A 27,428-nucleotide genomic window follows, 5' to 3' on the forward strand; every position below is an offset into this window, starting at 1 on the left:
GATAGGTTTAGTATTGCTGTATTCTTTTAGTTTTTGCTTGTCTGAGAAATTCTTTATTTCTTCTCCTAAATGATAATCTTGCTGGGTAGAGTATTCTAGGTTGCAGATTTTTCCCTTTCAAGACTTTGAATGTACTTTGCCACTCCCTACTGGCCTGCAGTGTTTCTGTAGATAAACTAGCTGATAGCTTTATGAGGGTTCCCTTGTAATTAACTCTTTGTTTTTCTCTTGCTGCCTTTAGAATCCTCTCTCTAACTTTTGCCATTTTGTTTTGTTTTGTTTTGTTTTGTTTTGTTTTTTGTTTTGCGGTACGGGCCTCTCACTGTTGTGGCCTCTCCCGTCGTGGAGCACAGGTTCCAGACGCACAGGCTCAGTGGCCATGGCTCACGGGCCCAGCCACTCCGCGGCATGTGGGATCCTCCCGGACCGGGGCACGAACCCGTGTCCCCTGCATCGGCAGGCGGACTCTCAACCACTGCGCCACCAGGGAAGCCCCAACTTTTGCCATTTTTATTATGATATGTCTTGGTGTAGCTCTGTTTGGGTTCATCTTGTTTGGGACCCTCTGTGCTTCCTATATCTGGATATCTGTTTCCTTCTTTAGGTTTGGGAAGTTTTCAGCCATAATTTCTTCAAATACATTTTCAATCCCCTTTTCTCTTTCTTCTTCTTCTGGAATTCCTATTATACATAGATTGGCATGCTGTATATTATCCCATAGGTCTCTTATATTGCTTTCTTCGTTTTTTTGTTGTTGTTGGCTTTCTGTCTGCTGTTTTGATTGGATAATTTCCATTATTCTATCTTCCAAATCACTTACTCTTTCTTCTGCATTATTCATCCTGCTATTCTTTGCTTTTAGCTTAGCTTTCATCTCGGCAAATGAACTTTCTAATTTTTCTGGGCTCCACCTTATAGTTTTTAGTTCCTTTTTACAGTACTCTGCATTTCTGTGATAGCCTTTCTTAATTCCTTCAGTATTTTCATTACCTCCTTTTTGAACTTGGTGTCTGTTAGACTGAAGAGGTCTGTTTCATTGTTTGTTCTTTCAGGGGAATACTCTTGGTCTTTTAACTGGGAGTGCTTTCTCTCCTTCTTCATTTTGCTTATATTTCTTTTACTCTGTGAGTTGAGGTGGAAAATTATCTACCCTGGTCTTGGAGGGCTATTTATATGTGGCAGCGTCCCTGCATAGCTTGTGTGGATTTAATTTTTTTTTGCCGTGAGGGCTGTTTTTAGTTTGGATGCTTGCCATCTCTTTCCTCAGCATGTGCTCACTGTTATCCCCTTGATAGGGGGTGTGCAGGTGTACGGCCCGTGTGCGCTCCTGGGAAGGTGAGGGCAGCGGGTGGCACCTGGTCGAGGGATTCTTGGCAGCAGTGGCAGCAGGCCACGCATGCTCCCAGGAAGGTGGGGGCAGTGACCAGCGCCTGCTCACAGGACCCTCAGCGGCAGCAGCGGTCTGTGCCTGCTTCTAGAGTCCGAGATGGTAGTGGAGGCTCTCGCCTACCCCTGGGGCTCATGTAGGCAGTGCCCTGCCGCTGGCTAGTGTGTGAGCAGAGAAAGAAGCTCCTATGGCGGTCCCGCCCGTCTCCTTGTGTGCCACCCAGCAATGGCACCCTGCCTCTCTGGCGGGCCCAGTCCTTCTCCCATATGACACCCTAGTCCCCTCAGGCTGTCTCCACGCAGCCAACCCCAGTCCTCTCCCCGGGGAGTGACCTCTGAAGCCTGAGCCTCAGCTCCCAGCCCCCACCCGGCCCAGCGGACCAGCGTCTCAGGCTGGGGAGTGTCGGGCAGCAGCACTGACATTTGGTGCAGGTCCCTCTCCCTTCTACCCTCCACAGGCCGGTTGCTGCGCTCTCTTCTGAGGCTCTGAAGTTCCCCCTCCCATCCCGGCTGATCTCCCCACCAGTGAGGGGACTTCCCAGTGTGTGGAAACCTTTCCTTTTTTTACTGGTCCTTCCCAGCAGCGCAGGTCCCATCCTGATTCCTTTCTCTCTTTATTTTTCTTTTTTCTTTTGTCCTCCCCAATTACATGGAGATTTTCTTGCCCTTTTGGAAGTCTGAGGTCTTCTGCCAGCATTCAGTAGATGTTTTGTGAGAATCGTTCCACATGTAGATATATTTTGATTTAAACATTTTGATATGTATTTTCTGTAATATCTTCCATAAGATGTTACGGAAAAACCCGAATGAACTTTTTGGCCAATCCCATATTTGTGGAGAAGGTGAACTCCACATCCTACTCCTCCAGTTTGATCCGATCTCAGCACATTTTTTTAAGAGGCTAGGGATGTTTCTAAACATCCTACAGTTCATGGGTCAGCCCTCCACGACAAAGAATCTGTCTGGCCTAAAATGTCAATACTGCTGACATTGAGAGACCTTGCTCTATGGTATTTCCCCCACAGAAACATGAAGAAAATGATGGGAACAATGTTGTATTTTGGTCTGAAAGGTTGGCTTAATCATTAGCTAAGTGACTTGCTCTCCTATTAAGGTTAATGTCAAATAGGTGGGATTCAAATTCATGCTTAGCAAAATTGCACATGACTTCATGACTCCATGACTTGGTATTTCAGGAATGCTTGAGAATTTTAAAGTCATGCATGCAAAAATCTGCTGTACTTTCTTTTCTGTGTGTGTAAGTAAATAACCTTCTTTCTCTCTCTTCTTTCTCTCTCTCAACACACAGTATTTAACACAGATAGAGTGCCCTGCACTGTATGCTCAACTGGTGCTCATTGCATTGTGAAGACTTTCCCAGACCAACTAGTTTCTCATTTAGAGAGGGTTAAAAATGACTGTCGTAGACTCAGAAGGATTAATATTCTAATAACTAAAGGAAGTTGTGCTGGATAGAAAGTGAAAATAAAAACAAATTAAGGTGAAAAACTTAGAATAAGACTGTCAAACATGCTAATTAATTGTGGAGGTGGGAGTATCTTCTCTGGAGGAATTGAGTAATTTTTAAGTCTAGTTGACTCTAACAGAATAAGTATCTTCAGCACAATTATGCATAACTTTGGTATCTCAAGACAGCAGATAGTTGGCACTCTTTATGCAGCTGTCTGAGCATTTTTCTGCAGGAAGAGACATGGTAGGGGGACCATCCCAAATGTAAAAGCTGAGGAGAAAACTTAAATCCCTCAAGGATCAGATTCCTTCTGCTATTGGAGAGGTGAAGTTTGAGAACTGCTAATCATATTTCTTTATACTTTTAATATGCAACAGCACAAAGAAAAATAATCAGAAAACAACAACCGATAGATCATTCAACTGATTTTCATCTGAGAATGATGCTTCCAAATTAGAGACAAGGTTATTTAAGAGGAGGAGGAGAGATACTATCAGTAAAGATTAATGAGAAGATTGGTTGTGGTGGTGTGGGTACCATGACAGCCCCTACTGCTGTGAAGAGGTTCAGTTTGGGGACTTAAGACAAATGCACTGGATCAAGTCTAATTTCATTTAGAGATTATATCGGTGGCCTAGTTTTGTTACAGTCCCATAGTTTTTGAAAATGTTCAAGTTTGGCAGCAGTTCAGACTAAATACTTAAAACATGTTTGTTTAATACATGTTTAATACAGAACTTAGTTTAAAAATAAACTCAATATTTCAGTTTAATTCAGGGCTTAGCAAATTCTTCAAGTATATTTGGTGTTATGGGACATAGTGTTTTGTTTTTTGAGATGCTATTTCAAGGGAATTCTGATTCTGGTTCCTGATTCAAACAGTTAGGTATGAACATTCTGTAGGCGGGACAGTCTCAGAATTAAAGCTATGTTGCAATCTTAGAAGAAATACTGGCCAGAGGTTTCCAAATTTGGTAAAAAAACAAACGAAAAAACATCGATGTACAGATCCAGAAAGGTCAACAACCCCTAACAGATAAATACTAAGAAAACTACCTGTAGACAAAATCATAGTCAATTTGCTGAAAACAAGAAAATCTTGAAAGCAACAAGACAAAAATTACATTTCTTACAGGGGAACAATGATATGAATGATAACTAACTAACTCACTGTCTGACAGTGGAGGCCAGAAGACAGTGGAGCATCTTTAATGTGCTCAAAGGGGGAAAAATAACTCCTGTTAACCCAGAATTTTTTATCTGTGAAAATATCTTTCAAAAATAAAGTTGAAGAGAAAAGCTAAGCAAATTATCACCATCAGGTATATACTACAAAAAAATGCTAAGGCAGATTCTTCAAACTGAAGAGAAATGATACCTGTTGGGAACTTAGATCTACAGAAAGGAGTGACTAGAAATGGTAAAGTACATGCATATATATAAAAGAAAGAATGTCTTTAAAAAATAGACCTAATTTTTTAGAACAGTTTTAGCTCTAACAGCAAAATTGAGCAGAAGGTACAGAAGTTTCCCGTATACCTCTCTTCCCCTATACATGCATAGCATCCCCATTATCAACATCCCCTACCACACTTCAGTGGTACGTTTTTTACAATTGATGAACTTCCACTGACACACTGTTATCACCCAAAGTCCATAGTTTACATTAGAATTCAGCTTGGTGGTGTAAGTTCTCTGGGTTTGGACAAATGTATAATGGCATGTATCTACCATTATAGTATCACACAGAGTCATTTCACTGCCCCCCAAGTCTTCTCCTCTACCTATTCATCCCTTCCCCCCAACAGTCTCCTGGCAATCAGTGATGTTTTCACCATTTCCATAGATTTTTGCCTTTTCCAGAATGTCATATAGTTGGAATCACATATTATGTAGCCTCTTCAGATTTGCTTCTTTCATTTAGTAATACGCATTTAAGTTTCCTTCATGTATTTTCATAGCTTGATAGTCATTTCTTTTTTCACTGAATGATATTCCATTGTGTGGATGTATGATGGTTTATTTCTCCATTCCCTTACTGAAGGATATTTTGGTTGCTTCCAAGTTTTGGCAATTATGAATAAAGCTGCTATAAACATTCATTTTGCAGATTTTTGTGTGACATAAGTTTTCCGCTCGTTTAGGTAAACGAAGGAGCATGATTGCTAGATCGTATGGTAAGAGCATGTTTACTTTTGCAATAAACTGCCAAACTGTCTTCCAAAGTGGCTGTATCATTTTGTATTCCCCGCAACAGTGAATGAGAGTTCCTGTTGCTCCACATCCTTGCCAGCATTTAGTGTTGTCAGTGTTCTGGATTTTGGCCATTCTAGTAGGTGTGTAGCAGTATCCCGTTTTAATTTGCATTTCCTTGATGACATATAATGTGGAGTATCTTTTCATATGCTTATTTGCTATCCTTATATCATCTTTGGTGAGGTGTATGTTAAGGTCTTAGGCCATTTTTATTTATTTTTAAGTAAATTTATTTTTTTTCATTTTTGGCTGTGTTGGGTCTTCTTCGCTGTGCGCGGGCTTTCTCTAGTTGCGGCGAGCGGGAGCTACTCTTCATTGTGGTGCGCGGGCTTCTCATAGCAGTGGCTTCTCTTGTTACAGAGCATGGGCTCTAGTATGGGCTTCAGTAGTTGTGGCACTCAGGCTCAGTAGTTGTGGCGCGCAGGCTCTAGAGCGCAGGCTCAGTAGTTGTGGCGCACAGGCTTCATTGCTCCGCAGCACATGGGATCTCCCCGGACCAGGGCTCGAACCCATGTCCCCTGCATTGGCAGGCGGATTCTTTTTTTTAAAGTGAAATGTGATTTATTTCAATGTTTTTTTAAATTTATTTTTTAATTTTTGGCTGTGTTGGGTCTTCGTTTCTGTGTGAGGGCTTTCTCTAGTTGTGGTGAGCGGGGGCCACTCTTCATTGCGGTGCGTGGGCCTCTCACTATCGTGGCCACTTTTGTTGCGGAGCACAGGCTCCAGACGCGCAGGCTCAGTAGTTGTGGCTCACGAGCCTAGTTGCTCTGTGGCATGTGGGATCTTCCCAGACCGGGGCTCGAACCCATGTCCCCTGCATTGCCAGGCAGGTTCTCAACCACTGCGCCACCAGGGAAGCCCGGCAGGCGGATTCTTAACCGCTGTGCCACCAGGGAAGCCCTTTAGCCCATTTTTATTTTTATTTTTATTTATTTATTTATTTTTGCAATATGCGGGCCTCTCCCTGCTGTGGCCTCTCCCGTTGCGGAGCACAGGCTCCGGACGTGCAGGCTCAGTGGCCTTGGCTCATGGGCCCAGCCACTCTGCGGCATGTGGGATCTTCCCGGACCGGAGCACGAACCCGCGTCCCTTGCATCAGCAGGCGGACTCTCAACCACTGTGCCACCAGGGAAGCCCCTTTAGCCCATTTTTAAATCGGGTTTTTTATTGTTGAGTTTTAAGCTTAGGGGTCAAACAAGAAATCCTAAGGGAAATTAGAAAATGTTTTGAATTGGATAATAAATATTGCAGTATATCAGACTTCCCTGGTGGTGCAGTGGTTAAGAATCCACCTGCCAATGCAGGGGACATGGGTTCGAGCCCTGGTCGGGGAAGATCCCATGTGCCACAGAGCAACTAAGCCTGTGCGCCACAACTACTGATCCTGCGCTCTAGAGCCCATGAGCCACAACTACTGAAGTCCGTGCACTGAGAGCCCATGCTCCGCGACAAGAGAAGCCACTGCAGTGAGAAGCCTGCGCACTGCAATGAAGAGTAGCCCCTGCTCACTGCAACTAGAGAAAGCCCGTGCACAGCAACGAAGACCCAATGCAGTCAAAAATAAATAAATAAATTTAAATTAAAAACAAATATTACAGTATTTCAAAATTTGTGGGTATAGATTAAGCAGTGCTTATGGGGAAATTTATAGCTTTAAATACTTATGTGAAAAAAGAGAAATATAGAGTCAAGGATCCATTTCCACTTTAACAAACAGGAAAAAGAAAATTAAGCCCAAAGTAAGTAGAAGGGAGGAACGGTAGAGTGGAAATCAATGAAATGTAAGAGTAGATTAAACAGTAGAGAAAATTAATCGAGGCAAAAGTTATTTCTTTAAAATAATAAAATTGACAAGCTCCTGCAGAACAAGAAAAAGGGAACACAGTATTTACCAATATAGGATAACAAAGAGGATATCATCTTGATGTTACAGCCGTTAAAAGAATAAAAGGAGAATATTAGGCCAGTAAATTTGACAGTCAATTTAGATGAAATGGACAAACTCCTTGAAAAACACCACTTACCAAAATTGACAGAAAAAAATAGAAAATCTCGATAGCTCTATATTAAAGAAATTGAATTCATTATCAAACACTTCCTATAAAAATAACTTCCTACCAAGTTGGCTGCACTTTTGAATTCTATCAAACTTTTAAGATCCTATATAAACTTTTTCAGAAAATAGAGGAGCCATGGGACTTCCTAGATTATTTAATAAGGTCAGCATAATCCTGATATCAAAACCTGAGAAAGACATTATAAGAAAATTCAGATCAGTATCCCTCATGAATTAGACATAAAAATTTTAAACAAAAAATTAGCAAATCATATCCAGCAATATACAAAAACAGATAATACGTCATGACCAAGTGGGTTTATCTCAGGAATTCAAGATTGATTTAACATTTGAAAATCAATTAGTGTGATTCACGTATTAACAGAGTAAAGTGGGAAATCAAATGGTACAGATGAACCAGTTTGCAAGGCAGAAATAGAGACACAGATGTAGAGAACAAACTTATGGACACCAAGGGGGGAAAGTGGGGGTGGGATGAATTGGGATATTGGGATTGACATATATACACTAATATGTATAAAATAGATAACTAATGAGAACCTGCTCTATAGCACAGGAAACTCCACTTCACTGTACAGTAGAAACTAACACAACATTGTAAAACAACTATACCCCAATTAAGAAAAAAGGCGGTGGGTGGGGGGACCAACACATTCATCTCAATAGATATTAAAAAAGCATTTGACAAAATTCAACAACTAGTTATGGTAAAACCTTTAGCAAACTTGGAATAGAAAGGAAATTCCTCAGTCTGATAAAGACCACCTGTGAAAAACCTATAGCTAACATAAAATTTGTGCTTTTCTCCAAAGATTGGTAACAAGGTAAGGACATCCACTTTCACCCTTCTCTGTGTACTGCATGTAACAGCCAGTGCAATGAAACGAGATATAAATAAAGGCACAAGATTGTCTTTATTTACAGATGACATCATAGCTTTTGTAGGAAAATCCAAAGGAATCTATAAAATGACTACTAAGGCATCAGTATGATGTATGTAAAGAATCCTTCATGATCTGAGAAAATATAGTGTTAAATGGATTAACTAGATTACAGAATTGTACTATGATGTGTTCTCAACCATGTTGAAATACTATGCATAAAATGGCTAGAAAGAAATCAAAATGGTAATACTGATATTGCCGAGTGGTAGGTTTATGCATGATAATTTTCTGTGTTTTCCAATTTTTAAACAATAAATGTATATTTAGAAAAAAAAGTCGGATCTTTTAAAATCTAGTCATAACAGGCAGGAAACTTTAAGGCATTGAGAATTGCTGTTGTTACTGAAGCATGAAACAGACCTGAAACTGCATTTCACAGCCAATTTAAAAACCTACATTTTCACCCCAGTCAGAATTATGCTGCATTAATGGTAACATACAAAGAGAATTCAGGAGATAATTTCCATCATTCAGAAATTTATATTATAGTGACATGTCAGGTATCCTGGTTCCATACTACTTTTTTTAATGAGCTCTGCTTTTATAAGTAATTTTTTTCTATTAAGTAGCATATTTCTTTTTAAAAATTTATATATATTTTAAAAAAGAAACAAATAGTTGTGACCACTGTAAAATTTACTCTCTTTTCCTGATAAAAACATTCTCCCTCCAATATTTCTCCCTCCAGGTGCTCACTGAAGGGGGCACAAGTGAGACCTCCCAGGTGCGGGATGTGTTGATCTGGGTGGTGGCTAGAGGGGTGTTTGTGTAGAAAAATTAATTAAGTGATCTGTATATTTATGGTCTGTGCTTTTATTTTTGTTTGTAAGTTACACTTCAGTTCATTTATTTTAACAAGGAAATTTTGTGAAATATTTCTCCCTTCAGGGTTAATGTTGATGTTTTTATAGCCCTATACTTAAGAACATGCTCTCACATTGTTATTTCTCTCCTGCTTTAGAAACACATATCGCATGATTGAACAAGATGACTTTGACATTAACACCAGACTACACACAATTGTCAGAGGGGAAGATGAGGCAGCCATGGTGGAGTCAGTGGGCCTGGCCCTTGTGAAGCTACCAGATGTTCTTAACCGCCTGAAGCCTGATATCATGATTGTTCATGGAGACAGGTTTGATGCCCTGGCTCTGGCTACATCTGCTGCCTTGATGAACATCCGAATCCTTCACATTGAAGGGGGGGAAGTCAGTGGGACCATTGACGACTCTATCAGACACGCTATAACGAAACTGGCTCATTATCATGTGTGCTGCACCCGAAGTGCAGAGCAACACCTGATATCCATGTGTGAGGACCATGATCGCATCTTGTTGGCAGGCTGCCCTTCCTATGACAAACTTCTCTCCGCCAAGAACAAAGACTACATGAGCATCATTCGGATGTGGTTAGGTATGTATCAGACTTCATTCAGTCTAATGGTTGCTTTTGTCCGAAAGTTCGGGTATGCTTCTGTCCTTTGGAAACTACTGTGGGTAGAATGTTCCATTAGCAATCAGAAGGCCAAGGTTTTTAGTTCATAGATCTCGCCCAATGGTATGACTTCACCTCTCTGAGACTCACCTTTTCTATAAAATAGACTTAATGGATTGAATTTTTTAAATGGAATGCTTTTAATCCATTAAATATAATGTTATAGGTGAATATTAGTTACAGGGACCGATCCTGATATATCAAAAAGGAAAAAAAAGCAAGCTATAAAATTACGTATAATGATACATTTTTATAAAAACAGTAACGTAGAAAGGTCGGTAAGTATGTGCACCAAGTCATTTATAATATTCACTTCTGGTTAGTAGAATTAAGGTTTTTTTTTCCTTTATTTTGCTTTTTAGCTCAATGAAACAAATTGTTATTTTTAATTTTAATGCCATTCTTATGGGCTTGTTGGAATACTCAGATGAGATAATGGATGTTGAAAGCAGTTATAAGGGATTATGATTATTATTAAAAAGCAGAAGTCATAGTTGTACCATTAGAGATTGTTACCTCTGTAAGTAAGCCTTAAGGTCTGAAATCTTCAATGATCAATGATCTAGATTCCTGGAAATTATTTTTGCTACTCAGAGGCAAAGAAAATAGGTTTACACACAATGTCTATTAGTTAATTTATAGTGAGAGTACTATTTAGAGGGCCAATCAGGACTAATCGTCTATTTAGGTATTTAGGACTTTCCTCTGTGAAGAGGTAGATCTGTTGAATAATGAAGTTAATAGTAAATTAATTTGGTGATTGTGTAATCAAAGTGATTGTGTATATTTTAAATCCAGATCACATTAGAACAGGAAATAAATTGGGTTTTTCTACTATATAAGTTAATCCATTCTATATATTTCTTATCCTTGGACAGATTCATAGCTATCAGGGAACCTGTCAAGATAATGCTGATGCAACAGGCTTCTGTCTCTTCAGTCTCCCCTTTCTGCATGCTTCTAAGTAAACATTCTTGCATTCTGTTCTGATTATAGTGTTAGCTCACTATGTCTTCTGAAAAACTTTGTATTTCTGAAAAACTTGTAATGAATAGAAAATAACCCTTATAAAGCAGAATACAGCAAAATTGTACTTGCAGGGCTTAAGGTTCTCCTTGGAACCTTTTAAGCAGTTTGTGAAAAGAAGAATGACGAAATAGCAAAAACTAGATTTTTTTTTAAACCAGTGGGGGGGAAAAAGACATTGAGCCAAAGCCACCTGTCCCTGGCAATAATACCTTTTGTGCAAAGCCTGTACCTGCTTCTCAACCTGCAATTTCTGACGTTATCCTTCTGCTTATAAGAAAAATAGTATTGAGTAAGCCACTCAGAACATGCAGCTTTGTAACCAAAACATTAATAAATAACAGTCCTAATAAAAATATTAGCAAAGTTAAAAAGACATGTTACATTCCTAATATTGAAAGAAATACCACAGTAAATATAGAACTTTTTGACCCAAAACCAAGTAATGGTACCGTAATGGAAACGGTTGTGTGGAAGGGCTGAAGCTGCTGAGTTCTGGAGACAAAGGCAGATAAATGTCAGAAGTCATACATCGAGGACCAGGTGCAGGCTTTGCACAAAATGTATTATTGCCAGGGATGGGTAGCTCCAGCTCATCGCTCTGTGTTTTCTTTTTCACTGTTCTTTTTTACTACTTTGAACAAAAATTTAGTAATTATATCCCCACCCCACCCCCAGTTTAGAACATGATATGGGACCAGTCATTTTTTAAAATAAAATTTTGGAGCCTGTAGTCTTTTAAATCAAATACTACTGAAGATTCTTAGTAAAAAATTTCTGTTACCATTAAATCATAAAAAGTAACTGCTGGGCTTCCCTGGTGGCACAGTGGTTGAGAGTCCGCCTGCCGATGCAGGGGACACGGGTTTGTGCCCCGGTCCGGGAAGATCCCACATGCCGCGGAGCAGCTGGGCCCGTGAGCCATGGCCGCTGAGCCTGCACGTCTGGAGCCTGTGCTCCGCAGCGAGAGAGGCCACAACAGTGAGAGGCCCATGTACCACACACACAAAAAATTAATAAATTTAAAAAAGTAACTGCTACTGATTGAATTTGGATTAATGATAAACATAATTCATGATAAAGTTGATCATTAAAATTAATATCACAAATAAATATATTCTTTCATTAAAAATAAGTGAGTAGGGGGCTTCCCTGGTGGTGCAGTGGTTGAGAGTCCGCCTGCCGATGCAGGGGACACAGGTTCGTGCCCCGTTCCGGGAAGGTCCCACATGCCGCGGAGCGGCTGGGCCCGTGAGCCATGGCCGCTGAGCCTGTGCGTCCGGAGCCTGTGCTCCGCAACGGGAGAGGCCACAACAGTGAGAGGCCCACGTACCACAACAAAAAAAAAAAAAAAAAAAAGAGTAGAAGAAAACAACAAAACAAACAAAAAAATAAGTGAGTAGAGCTCATCTTCAGTTTTATAGGATAATATAGGCCCTGTTGCAGAATTCTTTGTGTTATTTGGCATGGCACTGTCCATCCAAATCTTTTACACTTTACATTTTTGCTGAGGAACTGTCCTTGGGATCCCAGCCTGGGGATGAGTGAAGCCTTTCTAGGCCTTTGAACAGAGTTAGAAACACTGGTGGTTTGTTGAATCTGGTGGGCGATAGTGGGGAAATGCCTATGCATTATACGAAATTTATTTCATGCTCAATCAATCTCTAAATGCCCTGATTTGCAACACATTATTACTCATTAATATTGCTGATAATTCATTAGAAACACTAGTTAGAAATTGGGAAGAGTCACATTTTTCTAACGCTTTGAAATATTGTGAACTTTAAGACAATGAAGTCTAGTGTCTACTATTTAAAATTATGTATTTTGTTTGTGGTAGCAAGCACCTTTGTAAAACGTTAAGTTCCCTGAAGAATCCTTGGACTTGTTGCTGTAAGTTCTTATCCTTTGATCCGAATTTGGATGCCCTGCTTAGAATGTGACAAATTGTTTTTTCCTCAGAATTTTAAAACATAGACTTTGGGGTCTTGCTTTTTAGAATTTGCTTCTTCCTCCTTTAAGATTCTTAACTAATGAAGCAATGTGGTTTGATTTTTCTTTAAACAGGTGATGATGTAAAATCTAAAGATTACATTGTTGCACTACAGCACCCTGTGACCACGGACATTAAGCATTCCCTAAAAATGTTTGAACTAACATTGGATGCACTTATCTCATTTAACAAGCGGACCCTAGTTCTGTTTCCAAATATTGATGCAGGTAATTTAACTTGAAAATGAAAGTATGCCACCTACCTTACCAGTTTTATGTTTCTATTATGTCTTCTTTTGACCGACCTTCCTATCTTGCTCATCTTATCATTGAAGGCCATTCTATTCTGAAATGCATTCTGATTTTCAAAGGATCACCGATTTTGCAGTAGATTGAGGAGTTTGTGATATTATTAAGTCTAGTAGAAACTTAATAGGAAAGAAATAAATACTTAAAAAAAAATCTCAAATCTCCATTCTAGTTTCATGTTTAGTCTCTTCCCTCCAGTTTCCATCAACGAGAAAAATGCAATAGCCAAAACTATTTTTTTTTTTTTTTAGATTCCATATATATGTGTTAGCATATGGTATTTGTTTTTCTCTTTCTGACTCACTTCACTCTGTATGACAGACTCTAGGGAGGGAGACACAAGAGGGAGGAGATAATGGGGATATATGTATATGTATAGCTGATTTGTTATAAAGCAGAAACTAACACACCATTGTAAAGCAATTATACTCCAATAAAGATGTTAAAAAAAAATGCAATAGCCAAGAGATATAAACCTTAGAAGCTGAAAGAGTGTCTCTAGGAAAGTAATGATCCTACTGACTGCAGTAAAATAGCCATTATTTTTATTTCTTGTTCTCTTATTTATGTTAGCTATACCTTAATTTAATCTTGAGCTTAAGCAATTTCGATCTCTAGCTCCCAACCAGTTGATCCTTAAGCCTAACCTGATTGATCACCTACTGGTGGATGGAACCAGTGCTAGTAAGACCTTAGGTTAATGGTAGGGATATATAAATGGGAAATGCCAGAGCAGGGCCTGATACTGAGGGATTTTCAGATACTGGTTATTATTAGCTGATACCACTCATTGCTGAGCTCTTAGGCATTTTTTGGTAAAGGAGGCAGGATCCCTTCTCTGCAGTGCCAAGATGTCACCATCTTGCACTGAAAGAATCCTTCCCTTAGTGTGTCTTGAATAATCTTTTCCGTTAGGGGGAACAAAGTAGGGTGTTAGTAGGAAAAAAACTTTAAGACCCCCAACCCAGATTTCATCCAGGTTATGTATCAATATTTCAAAAACCTTAATATTTATTCTTTTCTAATCCCTTAAATTTTTGCATAAATATTTATAATGTAATTATATCTCTTCTTCAGTATTGTCAGTGATATTGTTTGTAATATACCTTCCTTATTGTATATACTTTAGAATTTGAGATTTTTTACCCCTATGAAAGGAAAGGGTCCCAGGAATGCCTAAATCATGTCTGCCACTCGCCTCTCCTTTTCACAGGGTTTTTGATAAAATATACACAAGGAACAAGAGGGAAATAAGAATCAAGGCATCACTTTCTCATTATCTGAGTTAGTGCCCCATTCCCTAATGTAGGCTTTTCTGGAAAACAGGTTTAGTGCCTGTCGTATAGGGCCAAAGAGAAGCCTTCAGTTGAACCCAAATCTGAACCTTGGAATAGTAGCAGCTTCTGGCGTGCCCTGCACTACACGAGTTCTAGGTAATGACTGGCATGTTCTGGCAGGAGAGAAGTGGCCGGGCCTGCTCTAAGGAGTTAGCCCCTGAGTCTGTTGCCTGCCTTGCCATGGAGAAAGTTAAAAGGAGAACACATGCATGCCCAGCTTCTGTTAAATTCGCGGCTCCTGCACACCAGTGGACACAGTGTGGTCGTCGTCCTGCCTTGTAACTGATCAGATTAGCCTCCTTGCCCGCCTTGGTCACAGCCACTAGGAAAGGGTGAGTAGAGAGGCAAGCAGAGGGACACTGAATATCGTCTCCCCCTCATACATCTGTAACTTTTCAAAACAAAGTCATGCATGTAAAGTAAAATATCAGCCACAGTTTCAGAATCTGTATTTGCTTAGAGCTTGTTTAGTCCACGTAAGTGGGAGCGCTTGCTGTCCCATCGAGCTGTCGTTACTGTAGATGTGAGCATAGCTGAGGCAGAGGCCCTCTGATCGGCTTGGTACGTGGAGCCCGAGACCTTTCCATTTAGGAACTCCTGGCTTAAGAGACAGAGACTGTTGGCCTGTCTTGAGCCTCTTAATTGGTAAGGTAAGAGCTTTTACTGGGGTGTTAGTATTTGCTTTGTGGAGTGCTGTTTGAAGAGACCCACTGCTGCTGTTTAAAGTTTCTAGACGAGTTGAAACACAGGGCTGACCAGATGTTTTGGATGTTCATCATTCATGAAAAGATCAGTAATTAAAAGGACTGTTTCCCTAATAACTGTTATGAGTTTTTATGAGGGATATTTCTTTAAGTGGGGCTATACTTGCCGATGAAAGTTGTTCCTTTATCTCGTAAACCATTTAACAGTTGGTTCTTTTCATTTTCACAGGGAGCAAAGAAATGGTTCGAGTGATGCGGAAGAAGGGCATTGAGCATCATCCCAATTTTCGTGCAGTTAAACATGTCCCATTTGACCAGTTTATACAGCTGGTTGCCCATGCTGGTTGTATGATTGGGAACAGCAGCTGTGGGGTACGAGAGGTTGGAGCTTTTGGAACACCTGTGATCAACCTAGGAACACGTCAGATTGGAAGAGAAACAGGTATTTACCTTTGCTTATATTTCAACTGACTAAGCTTAATACATTTGTATGAGTTATTATAAAGTATGCGCGTATCAGTGCTGGCATGTGTGTTTATCAATAAGTGAGTGAATGAGGTTAATGACCATTTGTAGCTGAAACGTATAGGTAGCACACATTGATTACCATATTTTTTATTGTCTTTGTAATATCAGAGCTAAGAATTTCTTAGTTAATTATGATCTTTGATGGCTGTGTTTAAGAGAGAATGTGGTTGAATGTGTTATATGAATGCCAGTCTTTCGTTTTCCTGTGCCCAGTAAAATGAAGAAGGGAATCAACAATAATTCTTACACTTTTGGTTTGAGTAGTGGGGGTGTTCTTTCCTGATACGGAGTACCCTGAGGACGGAATAATTTGGGAGTGGGTAGAATTAAGAGTTCTCTAATGGCCATGTTAAGTTTGAGATGCCTATTAGATATGAGTGGAGATGGCAGGTTGGCAGCTATGTTGTTCCAGGGAGAGTTGAAGTTGAAGATACAAATTTGAGAGTGATGGCGTATAGATGGTGTTTAGTTAGGATATCAGTTCAGCTGCTGTAACAGAGAGACCCAAAATAAGAGTGCCTCAAATAAGTTAGATTTTCTTTGTTTCTCACTGTAAGTCATCAGAGACTTAGCCTCCATCTATCTTCTTGATGGTTGCTCCATCTCTTGCTGTCAAGTGCACATTTTAGCCACTGGGAAAGGAGGAGAGGGGAAGATGTCCTTCCCTCTAAAAGCACAACTTGGAAGTTGCAAGTATTTCTTCATACATCCTATCAGAATGTCGTCACATGGCCACATCCAGCTGCAAGGGTAGCTGAAGAATACATATACCCTTTAGCTGGGTGATTAGATGCCAAGCTAAAAATTCTGCTACTGTACAAAGGATATTGAGGATAATGACGCACTGTGCCAGAAATGGTATTTAAAACCAAGGGATGAAATGAGATTACCCAGGGGGAACATGTAAATAGGGAAGAGAATGGAGCCTAGGACCAAACTCTGGAGCCCTTCTGATGAGGAGGGAAGGGCCAGGAGGGAAGACTGAAAAGGAACTGCCAGAAAACCGGGAGTGTGATATTATTAAAGCCCAGAAAAGAAAGGGTTTCAAGGAGATGGTGTTGAATGATGCTGAGAGTTCAAATAAGATGTGAACATTGGATTTGGTACCAGGGTCTTCTATCAAAAGCAGTCTGTCCTGGGACTTCCCTGGTGGCACAGTGGTTAAGAATCCACCTGCCAAGGCAGGGGACACGGGTTCGATCCCTGGTCCAGGAAGATCCCACATGCTGCAGAGCAACTAAGCCCGTGCACCACAACTACTGAGCCTGTGCTCTAGAGCCCGCGAGCCACAACTACTGAGCCTGCATGCAACAACTGCTGAAGTCTGCACGCCTAGAGCCTGTGCTCCACAACAAGAGAAGCCACCGCAATGAGAAGCCTGCGCACCGCAACGAAGAGCAGCCCCCGCTCACCTCAACTAGAGAAAGCCTGCCTGCAGCAACAAAGACCCAATGCAGCCAAAAATAAATAAATTTATTTTAAAAAAAGATTTCTCTTAAAAAAAAAGGCAGTCCTTTCTGCCACCACACTTACACAAACACATGCCCCTCTATCCTTTCCTTCTTACCTTCTTTACATTGGAGGGTGTGGGGTCACCCCTGCCTGTCCACTGCTCTGCCTTCTACCTGTGTTCTAAATCCCCACCCCTCTTGGCTTCTCAAGGACGTTTCTCTTCCATGTATCTTTAGCCTCCTCGGCATTTAAACATGCCTAAGTCTCTGGTGTCTTCAAAACAAAACAGTACAAAACAACCTCTCCCCAGCCACCACCCTTATGCTTTTCTCCTCTTCATAGCCAAGTCTATTGAAAAAACATGTCATTGTCACTGTATTTACTCCCTCAAATTGGTCAGAAAATGTATGGAAAGGAAGTGACTGCATCAACAGCTGACTGGCCAGTTGACTAACTGGCAACCTGGCCTGACCAGTTGATCCCACAACTGGCTGAGTAGATGGAAGGTAGGGCAGATGGAAAGAGTGGACACGCTGGATGAACAGATGAGTGGCAAGTGGATACTGGATTAATTACCTTATTTATTCCAATAAACAAACGAGCTTGATTTATTCTCTTTGGGAGTAAAGGAACCTACGGCCCTTTACTTATCTGATATATGGAGATCTTGCTGAGAGTGCTTTAAAAGGTATAAAGTAGAAAAGTTCGTCTCTAATAGAAGACTTGTTTGAAGCCTTCTGGGTTATAGGGCTACTTATGAGCACGACACACTGCTCATTTCTATATTCTTTGGTTTCTCCCACTTCCGAATCACTATACGGCACTGGATTTACCTAGGGGAGAATGTCCTTCATGTCCGGGATGCTGATACCCAAGACAAAATATTGCAAGCGCTGCACCTTCAGTTTGGTAAACAGTACCCTTGGTGAGTGTATACTTTTAAAGTGATTTAAAACAGGAGCTGTTTTGGGCACCATTTTCAAGCTGTGTAGTCACCCTAATGGTGCTCTCATTCTGCATCCTTAGAGGTCCCTATCTGCTGGTGAGACAGGGCTTGCTAATCTACCCCCTGTTACTCTACCAAGGGTTCCAGTGGAGAATAATTTGTCTCAGTTAATACAGCACTTCTGCTAGGAACTACTGCTTAAGCCTAGTTTGAATTTCTGTAAGTATTAGAAAGTAATGTAACGATTTTCTTTATAAATAGTATAGTTCAGCATTTTAATTTAGACTATCCTTTCTGTTTCAAATTAATCAGATTTTCCTTTATTTGATTCTTTTTTTCTGAAAATAATTTTTTCCTTACAAAAGTAAAGATGAAAACCAAAAAAGCAAAAAAAATTTTTTTACTGTCCCAAACTATGATATATTCTGAAATTGGCTTAACAAAGATAATTTTTCTTTTATCTTACAGGCAATTTGTTAATGATATCTCAGGAGGAAATAGTTGTATTGCAATCAACAATGGTTTTAGATATTCTATTGATAATATGAAGGTATTTAGTTAGAGTGTGGCTGAAGAGATCCAGATGTTGTTATTTTAAAAGAAGAAGCCCAAACTATTTATTACCCGAAATTTCAGATTCCAATAATACTGTGTCCTCAATATAATTTAATATGTACAAGAGAAACAATTTAATTGACTTTTTGGACATTACAGTTCAAAGATATATGGGGATGGAAATGCTGTTCCGAGGATTTTGAAGTTTCTCAAATCTATTGATCTTCAAGAGCCACTACAAAAGAAATTCTGTTTTCCTCCTGTGAAGGATAACATCTCCCAAGATATTGACCATATTCTTGAAACTCTAAGTGCCTTGGCTGTTGATCTTGGTGGGACGAACCTCCGAGTTGCAATAGTCAGCATGAAGGTAAAATAACTCCTAAGGTTTTAACTTTATATCCCATACGAGTAGTTGATTTTTAAAAAGTGTGGTTGGAAGGTAGGACTAGAAACATACACAAGAGCTTGTAATCATTTGCCCACAGTATTGACTTTTGGTTCCATTACAATGTGTGTCTCACTATTTTACTAATCACTAACATTTTTTTTTTTTTTTCCTGGTACGCGGGCCTCTCACTGTTGTGGCCTCTCCCGTTGCAGAGCACAGGCTCCGGACGCGCAGACTCAGCGGCCATGGCTCACGGGCCCAGCCGCTCTGGGCATGTGGGATCTTCCTGGACTGGGGCACGAACCCATGTCCCCTGCATCGGCAGGCTGACTCTCAACCACTGCGCCACCAGGGAAGCCCTCACTAACATTTTAAAGAAGTAAAGTTCTCAGGGAATCCAAGTTAGTAGACTTGAGTTGACAATGGGAGACCCATTAGGCATCAGAGAGAGCATCTGCCACCCAGGAGACCTGATATTCTATACTTGGTAACAGCTTGGAGCATGGAGTATGTTGATTACTCTCACTACCCAGGGGAGGGCGTCTGCAAATGGTGAGGGGAATTGCTTCTCCTCTAGATCATGATTTCAGTTGCATACAGCATACCTTCAATCTCTTAACCAAACCAGCACCACAGTGTTGACAGAACCTTTATAAAACACCAAACTGTCCATGTTAAAATGATCTCTGGGGCTTCCCTGGTGGCGCAGTGGTTGAGAGTCCGCCTGCCGATGCAGGGGACACAGGTTCGTGCCCTGGTCCGGGAAGATCCCACATGCCGCAGAGCAGCTGTGAGCCATGGCCGCTGAGCCTGCGCGTCCGGAGCCTGTGCTCCGCAACGGGAGAGGCCACAACAGTGAGAGGTCCGTGTACCGCAAAAAAAAAAAAAAAAAAGATCTCTGATGACTTAACAAGGAAGAATAAACCTAACAGAAAAATCTTTGTTTGAAGCATTGTAGATGTGTGAAGTTTCAGGAATCCATGAGAAATACAGAGGATTTTAAACACAAAGTTGTTTAGATCAAATAAAAGCAAAACAAAACATAATTTTAGTGAAGACAAAGACCTCCTTTATAAATACTCTTTAAAAAGTATTAATAGAAAAATATTTTCTTAACATAAAGATATATTCCATATCAATGGTGAACACCCTCTGTAGCGGCATTTCTAGAGGTATTCCTATTAAAATCAAGTGGAAAAGAAGGATGTTTTCTGCACCATTTAACATAATTCTCAAAGTTAGGAAGGGAATAAAGCAAGGAACGAATAGCAAAAATGGCGATTGTGGACAGGGTAAAACAAAAAATGTTATTTATAGACAATACGAATAAACCAACAAGCTTGTAGAATAACACAATTGAGTAAAATGGCTAGATATGATAAATATATAAATATCAATACCTTTTTACTTATATGAAATTGTAGGTAAAGATTTGAATTTTTCTGTAGGTGAGTATTTGTCAACCCTGATTGCATATTTGTGTTACCTGGAAGCTTTAAAAAATATATGGATGCCTGGCTCCCACCCCTGACTAGTTAGATGCCAGTCTCTGGGGGTAGGGACTAGGCATCAATATTTGTTCAAAGCTGCCCAGGTGATTCTGATGCACAGTGAAGGCGGAGAAGCACAACTAGGTTTATTTTTAATGACAGTCATTAGTGACAGCTTTAACCCTTGTAAATGGACAAAAATCCATTAATAACAGAAGAATGGAAAAAGTGATCCTATTTAGAACAACAGAACTTATAAAATAAAGTTTTCTGGTTTCCTAAACCAGAAAACTATATGATCTATAAAAAGAAAATCTAAAAACTTTAAAATATAAAGGCTTGAAAAATATCCTGGTTAGGAGTGCTGAGTATTTTTTTAAATGTCAGCACTTTCCAAATTGAATTATGAGTTTAACGTAATTCTAGTCAATTTCAGTGAGGCTTTTTAAAGTTTAACCACATTATTCTGAAATTTACTTAAAATAATACACAAGTGAGAAGAGCAAAGAAATTTAAAAACAAGAATAATTAGGAGGGACTGTCCCTGATTGGTATTAAAACATATCACTAAGCACAGTAATTTAAACATCATGGTTCCATACCATTATTGACTTCAGTTATGGCAGATGATTAAAGCTTAATGACTTAGGATATTTATTTAGTTGCTTCAGTATTTAAACAAGGAAATTTTGTCAACCTGAAAGAGTTAAAAATGACCTTCTAATGACGATTCAGATTAGCCAACATTCACCTTATGTTTAAGAGAGGGCCCATCTGGTTGGCTGTGGAGTTGTCATTGCTTCAACGGCCATATGCTAGGTTGTCTTCCCAGGAAACTACCTGAGTGTATCCCAGGGCTGGCCCAAGCCAGACAGTGGATCCCTTCCGCAGCAGTCATCTGACTCTGCAGTACTGTCCTAGAGTAATGTCTGATTTATTGTGAAAAAGGTCAAAGATTCAGTGTATGCTCCTTAGCTGAGACCCATGAGACAGATCTGTTTTTTCTCTTTCAGGGTGAAATAGTTAAGAAGTATACTCAGTTCAATCCTAAAACCTATGAAGAGAGGATTAATTTAATCCTACAGATGTGTGTAGAAGCTGCAGCAGAAGCTGTAAAACTGAACTGCAGAATTTTGGGAGTAGGTGAGATTGTAAATTACATACCTAAGCAATGTTCATTTTAATGTACAGTTTGCTGAGTTCTGATGCATGATGGAACATCAGGTCACTGTCTGCCCTGTGTGTAGATGGTTCCAGGTCCTGTCTGTGGGCCCCAAGCATGGGGCCTTCCTGGGACCCCAACAAACATTGTGAGAGAAGCATTGATGGAACTGTCAACCTATGGGGAGCCACAGATTTAGCTCAGAACTGCCTTACATTTCCTTGCAGTCCTTGGTAATGTTTGTTTTAGGAGATCTTGGGTGAATTAGTGTTCCAAGCCCAGAAAGTCAGCACACTTTTCTGAGATTGCTCATTAGAATCATTTTCCTTGTGTTTGTGGTGGAGCCCAGGCATTTCCACAGGTGGCCGTGTAAATCCTCGGGAAGGAATTGTGCTGCATTCAACCAAACTGATTCAAGAGTGGAACTCTGTGGATCTCAGGACCCCCCTGTCTGACACTTTGCATCTCCCCGTATGGGTAGACAATGATGGCAACTGTGCTGCCCTTGCAGAAAGGAAATTTGGCCAAGGAAAGGGCCTTGAAAACTTTGTGACACTTATCACAGGCACAGGTAAGAGGAGTAGAGACGGCTGCTTCAGGAGCTAGGGTGTGTGTTGGGGCACATGCCTTTACCACTCAGCCAGGCAGTTTACAAGTCAGCTTTCACCTTCACTTCCTGCTTGAGTAGAGCCTGAAGGTTAGAGTGAGGGCCCGCCCAGGTCTTTTCTGAGCATGTGCCCCGCCCTGTGCGTGCATTGGCCTTCTAACTTCCCAGGAATTGTCTGAGCTATTCAAAGCCCTTATTCCCCAAAGCTTCTCATTGCTCATTCTCCAGGATTTCCTCCTACTCTCTTTGGTTAGTATATTGTTTGTCACAACTGTTGTCCATTGCCCTAGGCAGTAGAGACTAATAACTATATTTTGCCTTTAAATGTTTTTGATGAGTGCCCCCTGGATAGCCCCCTCAGCCCTGGGAAAGTTCTGGGGTAGGTGAGATAAAGGCAAGCCCTTTGAGCTGGTCCTCTGGGAGCCACCAAGCAGGTCAAAACAAACCACCACAATTCTTTGAGAAGAAGGTTCATTCTGCTCTCTCCATATTGCCATCTGTACTGGCAATGTAGGCTATTATTCTAGGCCATCGCCAAGCTGGGGGGTGAGGGGTGGGCGTGATGGGACCAGAAAATGCCAGAAATGTCTTACTAAGATTCAGCCGGTTTTTTCTTGATTAATTGTTCCCCTGGTTGTTGTAAAGTTTTGGTTAGTTTCCAGAGTTCCAAAAAACTCGATTCTGACAGTTTTTGCCAGTTTGTTCATTGTTTTAGTGAAGGGATGGGCTTTTGGAGTTCCCTACTCTGCCACTTTTGCTGATGTCCCAATTTGTTTTTTTTGTTTTGTTTTGTTTTATTTTGTGGTACGCGGGCCTCTCACTGTTGTGGCCTCTCCCGTTGCGGAGCACAGGCTCTGGACACGCAGGCTCAGCGGCCATGGCTCATGGGCCCAGTTGCTCCGCGGCATGTGGGATCTTCCCAGAACCGGGGCACGAACCCGTGTCCCCTGCATCGGCAGGCGGACTCTCAACCACTGCGCCACCAGGGAAGCCCCCAATTTTTTTTTTAAATGAGAAGACGGGCTCAGGTAGTCAGTGTTTGAGGCAGCACTTGGTCCCACATATGCCTAACTTCAAACCGTGCGTGCTCTTTTTTTTGTTTTTAATTAGGGTATAGCTGTTTTACAATGTTGTGTTAGTTTCTACTGTACAGTGGAGTTCCCTGCGCTATCCTAATATGTATAAAACCGTGTGTGCTCTTAAACTCCACGTTATACTACCTCCCTAATGCTGAGCTCATGCACTTCTCTTAGTCTCGGACACAGTTTTAGCAAGCTTGGATATCATTTCCTAGTTCAGAGCAGTAATAACCTGCAAATTAGAGGAGTGAGGGTTGATGAGTAGGTGCCACAAGAAGTAAGAGATGGCAGGACAACTCTAAAATGCAGACCCTATTAAAGCAAAACGCCCTTTACCCCTTACTAGCTCCTCAACTCCATAACAAAAAGTACTCATCAATATTCAGAATTATTGAATCATAGATTTTTAGACATGGTGGCATTATGAAGAGGCAAAACCATGTTTCATATTCTCTGTTTAAGAAAGCAGGTGGGGGCTTCCCTGGTGGCGCAGTGGTTGAGAGTCTGCCTGCCGATGCAGGGGACGCGGGTTCGTGCCCTGGTCCGGGAAGATCCCACATGCCGTGGAGCGGCTGGGCCCATGAGCCATGGCCGCTGGGCCTGTGCGTCCGGAGCCTGTGCTCCTTAACGGGAGAGGCCACAACAGTGAGAGAGGCCCGCGTACTGCAAAAAAAAAAAAAAAAAAAAAAAAAAAGCAGGTGGTGTATGAAACCTTTCAGAAAGATTGTCTTATCTTGGGTTTCTCCCACAGCAGAGCCTGAGACAAGGAGTTCAGTGTAGGTATTTTATTTTGGAGGTGATTCTGAGAAGCAGGAGTGAGGGAGTGGGAAGAGTGGGACAGAGCAGGGGAGCCATTAGAGGATGTATTATCAAAGTTGCCTTGAGGACAGTGGGGGTTGAAATCTACCCAGAGTTGTCTACTTAATCTGCTGGCTCCTGTCTCTCCTTGGTTGACAGCTGCTTCTGGGCAACTGTGTGTGCATGGCTACTAGGCTCTTACTTGAGTGTTGGAGAAGGCCTTGGTGAGAACCAAGTTGAAATCATAGTGAGCCAAGCAGATGCAACACAGGGCATTGGAGGATCAGCTAAAAATATTTCCATACAAAATGATTCCAGGTAAAGCTTTGGTACTTAGTAAATTTCAGCTATCTAGGAAAGTAGGCACCATATAGAACCTCACATTCCAAAGCTTTGCTAAACAGAGGAGGCGTTGCCATAGCAGTTTTCTGTTTCAGGTGCAGAGCCACTTCAGTGATTGTCGTCTCTCACTATAGGAATTGGCGGGGGGATCATCCATCAGCATGAACTGATCCATGGCAGCTCCTTCTGCGCTGCAGAGCTTGGCCACATTGTGGTGTCCCTGGATGGGCCCGACTGTTCCTGTGGAAGCCATGGGTGTATTGAAGCATATGCCTCTGGAATGGCCTTGCAGAGGGAAGCAAAAAAGCTACATGATGGTTGGTTTCTTTCACCTGAGGAATTAAATAGCCAAATGGTAGACAAGTACTTCAAAGTAGATATTCCAAAGAGAGCTGAACGCTGACACCAGAACTTTTAACCTTTTCACTCCCTAGAGGAAAATCAGGGCTCCACATACTGCAGCTCAAAGTCTTCTTGGTCCTGACCCGTATTAATACCCTTCCTCTCCAGCACTGGGAGGGCCGGGGTCTTGAGCTCCAGGATAGCAGGGGAGATGTCTTTCATTTTTGCCTTCTCAGCCCCTAGCACAGGTTGGGTACTTAATAGAGATTTTAATGGAGAATTAAATGGATGAACATATTACAGTTTTTCAACTGAGAGGTTTATTTGAATTACACCTATTTCTGGACATGTTATTAATGTCAGGATGGTTTCTAGTCTAATTCAAGAGGGAGTCGTTTAATATCATTACAACATGGTGTGTCAAGTGGAATGAGAACGATGGCCAAGGAACATAGATGCATATAGGAAGGACACCAGTGTTCCCTCCCCGCCCTCTCCATACAGGGAAGGGAGCGTTAGGGTGCTGTCCTGGGAGTTGAGAGTCAAGAGGGTAAACAGAATTATTGAGGCAAGTTTGGATGAGCCAGGGAGCATTTCCAAGCATAGGAAACAGTGGTGTTGGTGCATAAGGGCAAGGCAGGGTATAGTGTAGCAAGAGGTAAGCCAGGACCAGCAGCTAATGGAAAAACCACTGAAAAATTTTAGGGTAAAGACATAGATCCAAATTTTAGATTCTTCACCACACTTTTTTTTTCTAGCGGGAAAATGGTAGTTGAATGGAGGCTGGCTTTAAGGGGGACAGTTCTAGAGTGACTTCCAGTTTTCTGGGTGGACACCTTTGGGGGTGGGGACATGAGAGGAGGAACAGGGCTTGGCAGAAGCTGACGGTTGGGAACCAGTGGGACATGCAGGTGGGAGCGTGCAGGAGGCAGCTGGCTGCAGGGGTCTGATGCTCAGGAGAGGGGACAGGACTGAAGTCAGGATTTGGAATCATGGGCACTGAGGTGGCCATTAAACCTGTGAATGAGACTTGCAGTGAGGTGAAAGTCCAGGGTGGAATCCTGTGAAATGTCAGCACTTGAGGGCAGGGAGGAAAACCAGGAAAGGGTAAAGTCACAGGAACCAAAAAGGGAGTGTTTCAGGGAGGGTAGTGGGTAGTGTCAAGTGCTGAGTAAGAGGAAACCAGAAAGTTAATTGGCTTTGACCCTGAGGAAGGACATCATTTGAAGCCCTGAAAACAGTGTTTATTTTTCAGTCTCATTTTTATCAACACCCCCCCCCACTAAGGAGCCTAAATGTTTAGACAATTTTTCCTAATCATTCAACCCCATGAAACTTTAATACCACAGATACATTGTTTATCTGTTGTTACTGTCTGTATAAAAAGAGTAAGAATTTTTTTGCCCACAAGAACCAGTTTTTGCCCCCATGGGGGTAAATGCATATCTTAAAGAAGTTCAGTCAAGTGGGAGCAGAAGCCTAACTACCCTGAGTAGGAGCAGAAGTGAGGGTTGAGAACGCAGGAGGGGAAGGGTGGAGGAGCCCTTACAAAAAGGCCTCTGGGGAGAGAGGGAGAGATGAGCTGTGAAGCCCTGGTGGAGGGGCGAGAGAGGGAGAGCAGCGGGATTTGCGAACACAGACCTGTTTATAAGCTGGGGCAGAGGAGTAAGGGAGTTCTACCTGGAGGCATCCTTTATCTGAGAGGTCAGAAATGGGGAAATCTCTTGGTAGCGGGAGCTGGGATAGACAGTCTGAGGAGATGAAGGCTGAGAAGGGCAATGAACGGGAATGGGAGAGAGTGGCCAGAGCAGCTGTGAGGGCCCCTGGAAGACAGGAGACCACCACTTGGTGTCTAGGTAACCGTCTGCTTGGTTGGGATTTTCTCCCATCAGAGCCCAAGTTAATAGCAGATGAGGAAGGAGTTTGAATCTGGGTTGGTGGCTGGCAGTGTGAGGGGCAGAAAGTCAAGGACTACAGATAACTACAGAAATATCTACCATTCATTTAGCATTTACTCTGGCCAGCACTTAACTTGAGTACTTAAGTCCATTTTCTCATTTAATCCCTAAAGGAATCCTGCTAGGGTAGGTATCATTACCCCAGTCTTAGAAGAGAAACACGTGGAGGTGACATGGGCAGGGTAGTGCAGCCCATGGTGGTAGAGCTGACAGCTGAACCCAGGTCTGTCCGTTTCTGAGGTGCTGTGCCTTCCTGCCACTGTGGGTCACTGGCAAATAATGCAGCCTTGCATCTGGCATAGATAAGGGAGGAGATGAATGCAGAGGAGTTCTGGTAATTTTGGGGAAAAAAAACACTTCAAGATTGTTTAATATGGAAGGGGGAAGTGAAGGAGGCTCTGGTCAGAGTTGAGGATTTCCAGTTAGAGAAGTTCTGGATGATGTATAAGCAGGCAGCAAAGCCCTCTGGCAAATGTATATGGATATTTACGAATGATAAAAAGCTTTGCAAATGTGAAAAGAGATTATCATCTTCCCACTTGGAGGCTTGCTGCCCACAGGCATAATTATGAGCTTGGCCTTCCGAAGCTCATGAATGACTGCTTCTCCTTCTCACCTCTGCTCAAACAGAAGACCAGCTCTTGGTGGAAGGGATGTCAGTGCCAAAAGACGAAGCTGTGGGCGCACTCCATCTCATCCAAGCTGCGAAACTTGGCAATGCAAAGGCCCAGAGCATCTTGAGAACAGGTGAGCACGCGGGTCTGGGCAGCTCTGACAGCCCA

General features: G+C 41.6%; 1 protein-coding gene across 3 annotated transcripts in view; it reads left to right on the plus strand.

Moving 5' to 3' along the window:
* GNE (glucosamine (UDP-N-acetyl)-2-epimerase/N-acetylmannosamine kinase) overlaps positions 1-27,428 on the plus strand; it is a 103,226-nt gene that overhangs the window by 73,016 nt on the left and 2,782 nt on the right. For 2 of the 3 annotated variants that reach the window (XM_060154824.1, XM_060154826.1), the window contains 9 exons: positions 9,096-9,547; positions 12,722-12,874; positions 15,226-15,438; positions 17,814-17,901; positions 18,637-18,847; positions 21,372-21,501; positions 21,870-22,091; positions 24,481-24,663; positions 27,277-27,393. In XM_060154824.1, coding sequence (XP_060010807.1) covers positions 9,096-9,547; positions 12,722-12,874; positions 15,226-15,438; positions 17,814-17,901; positions 18,637-18,847; positions 21,372-21,501; positions 21,870-22,091; positions 24,481-24,663; positions 27,277-27,393 — 1,769 coding nt within the window. Of the gene's footprint in view, positions 1-4,976; positions 5,035-9,095; positions 9,548-12,721; positions 12,875-15,225; positions 15,439-17,813; positions 17,902-18,636; positions 18,848-21,371; positions 21,502-21,869; positions 22,092-24,480; positions 24,664-27,276; positions 27,394-27,428 lie in introns of those variants that run through there. The other variant, XM_060154825.1, reaches the window with a different exon arrangement.

This window comes from Lagenorhynchus albirostris, chromosome 7 (assembly GCF_949774975.1).
Source record: "Lagenorhynchus albirostris chromosome 7, mLagAlb1.1, whole genome shotgun sequence".
In the NCBI taxonomy this organism is placed as follows: domain Eukaryota; kingdom Metazoa; phylum Chordata; class Mammalia; order Artiodactyla; family Delphinidae; genus Lagenorhynchus; species Lagenorhynchus albirostris.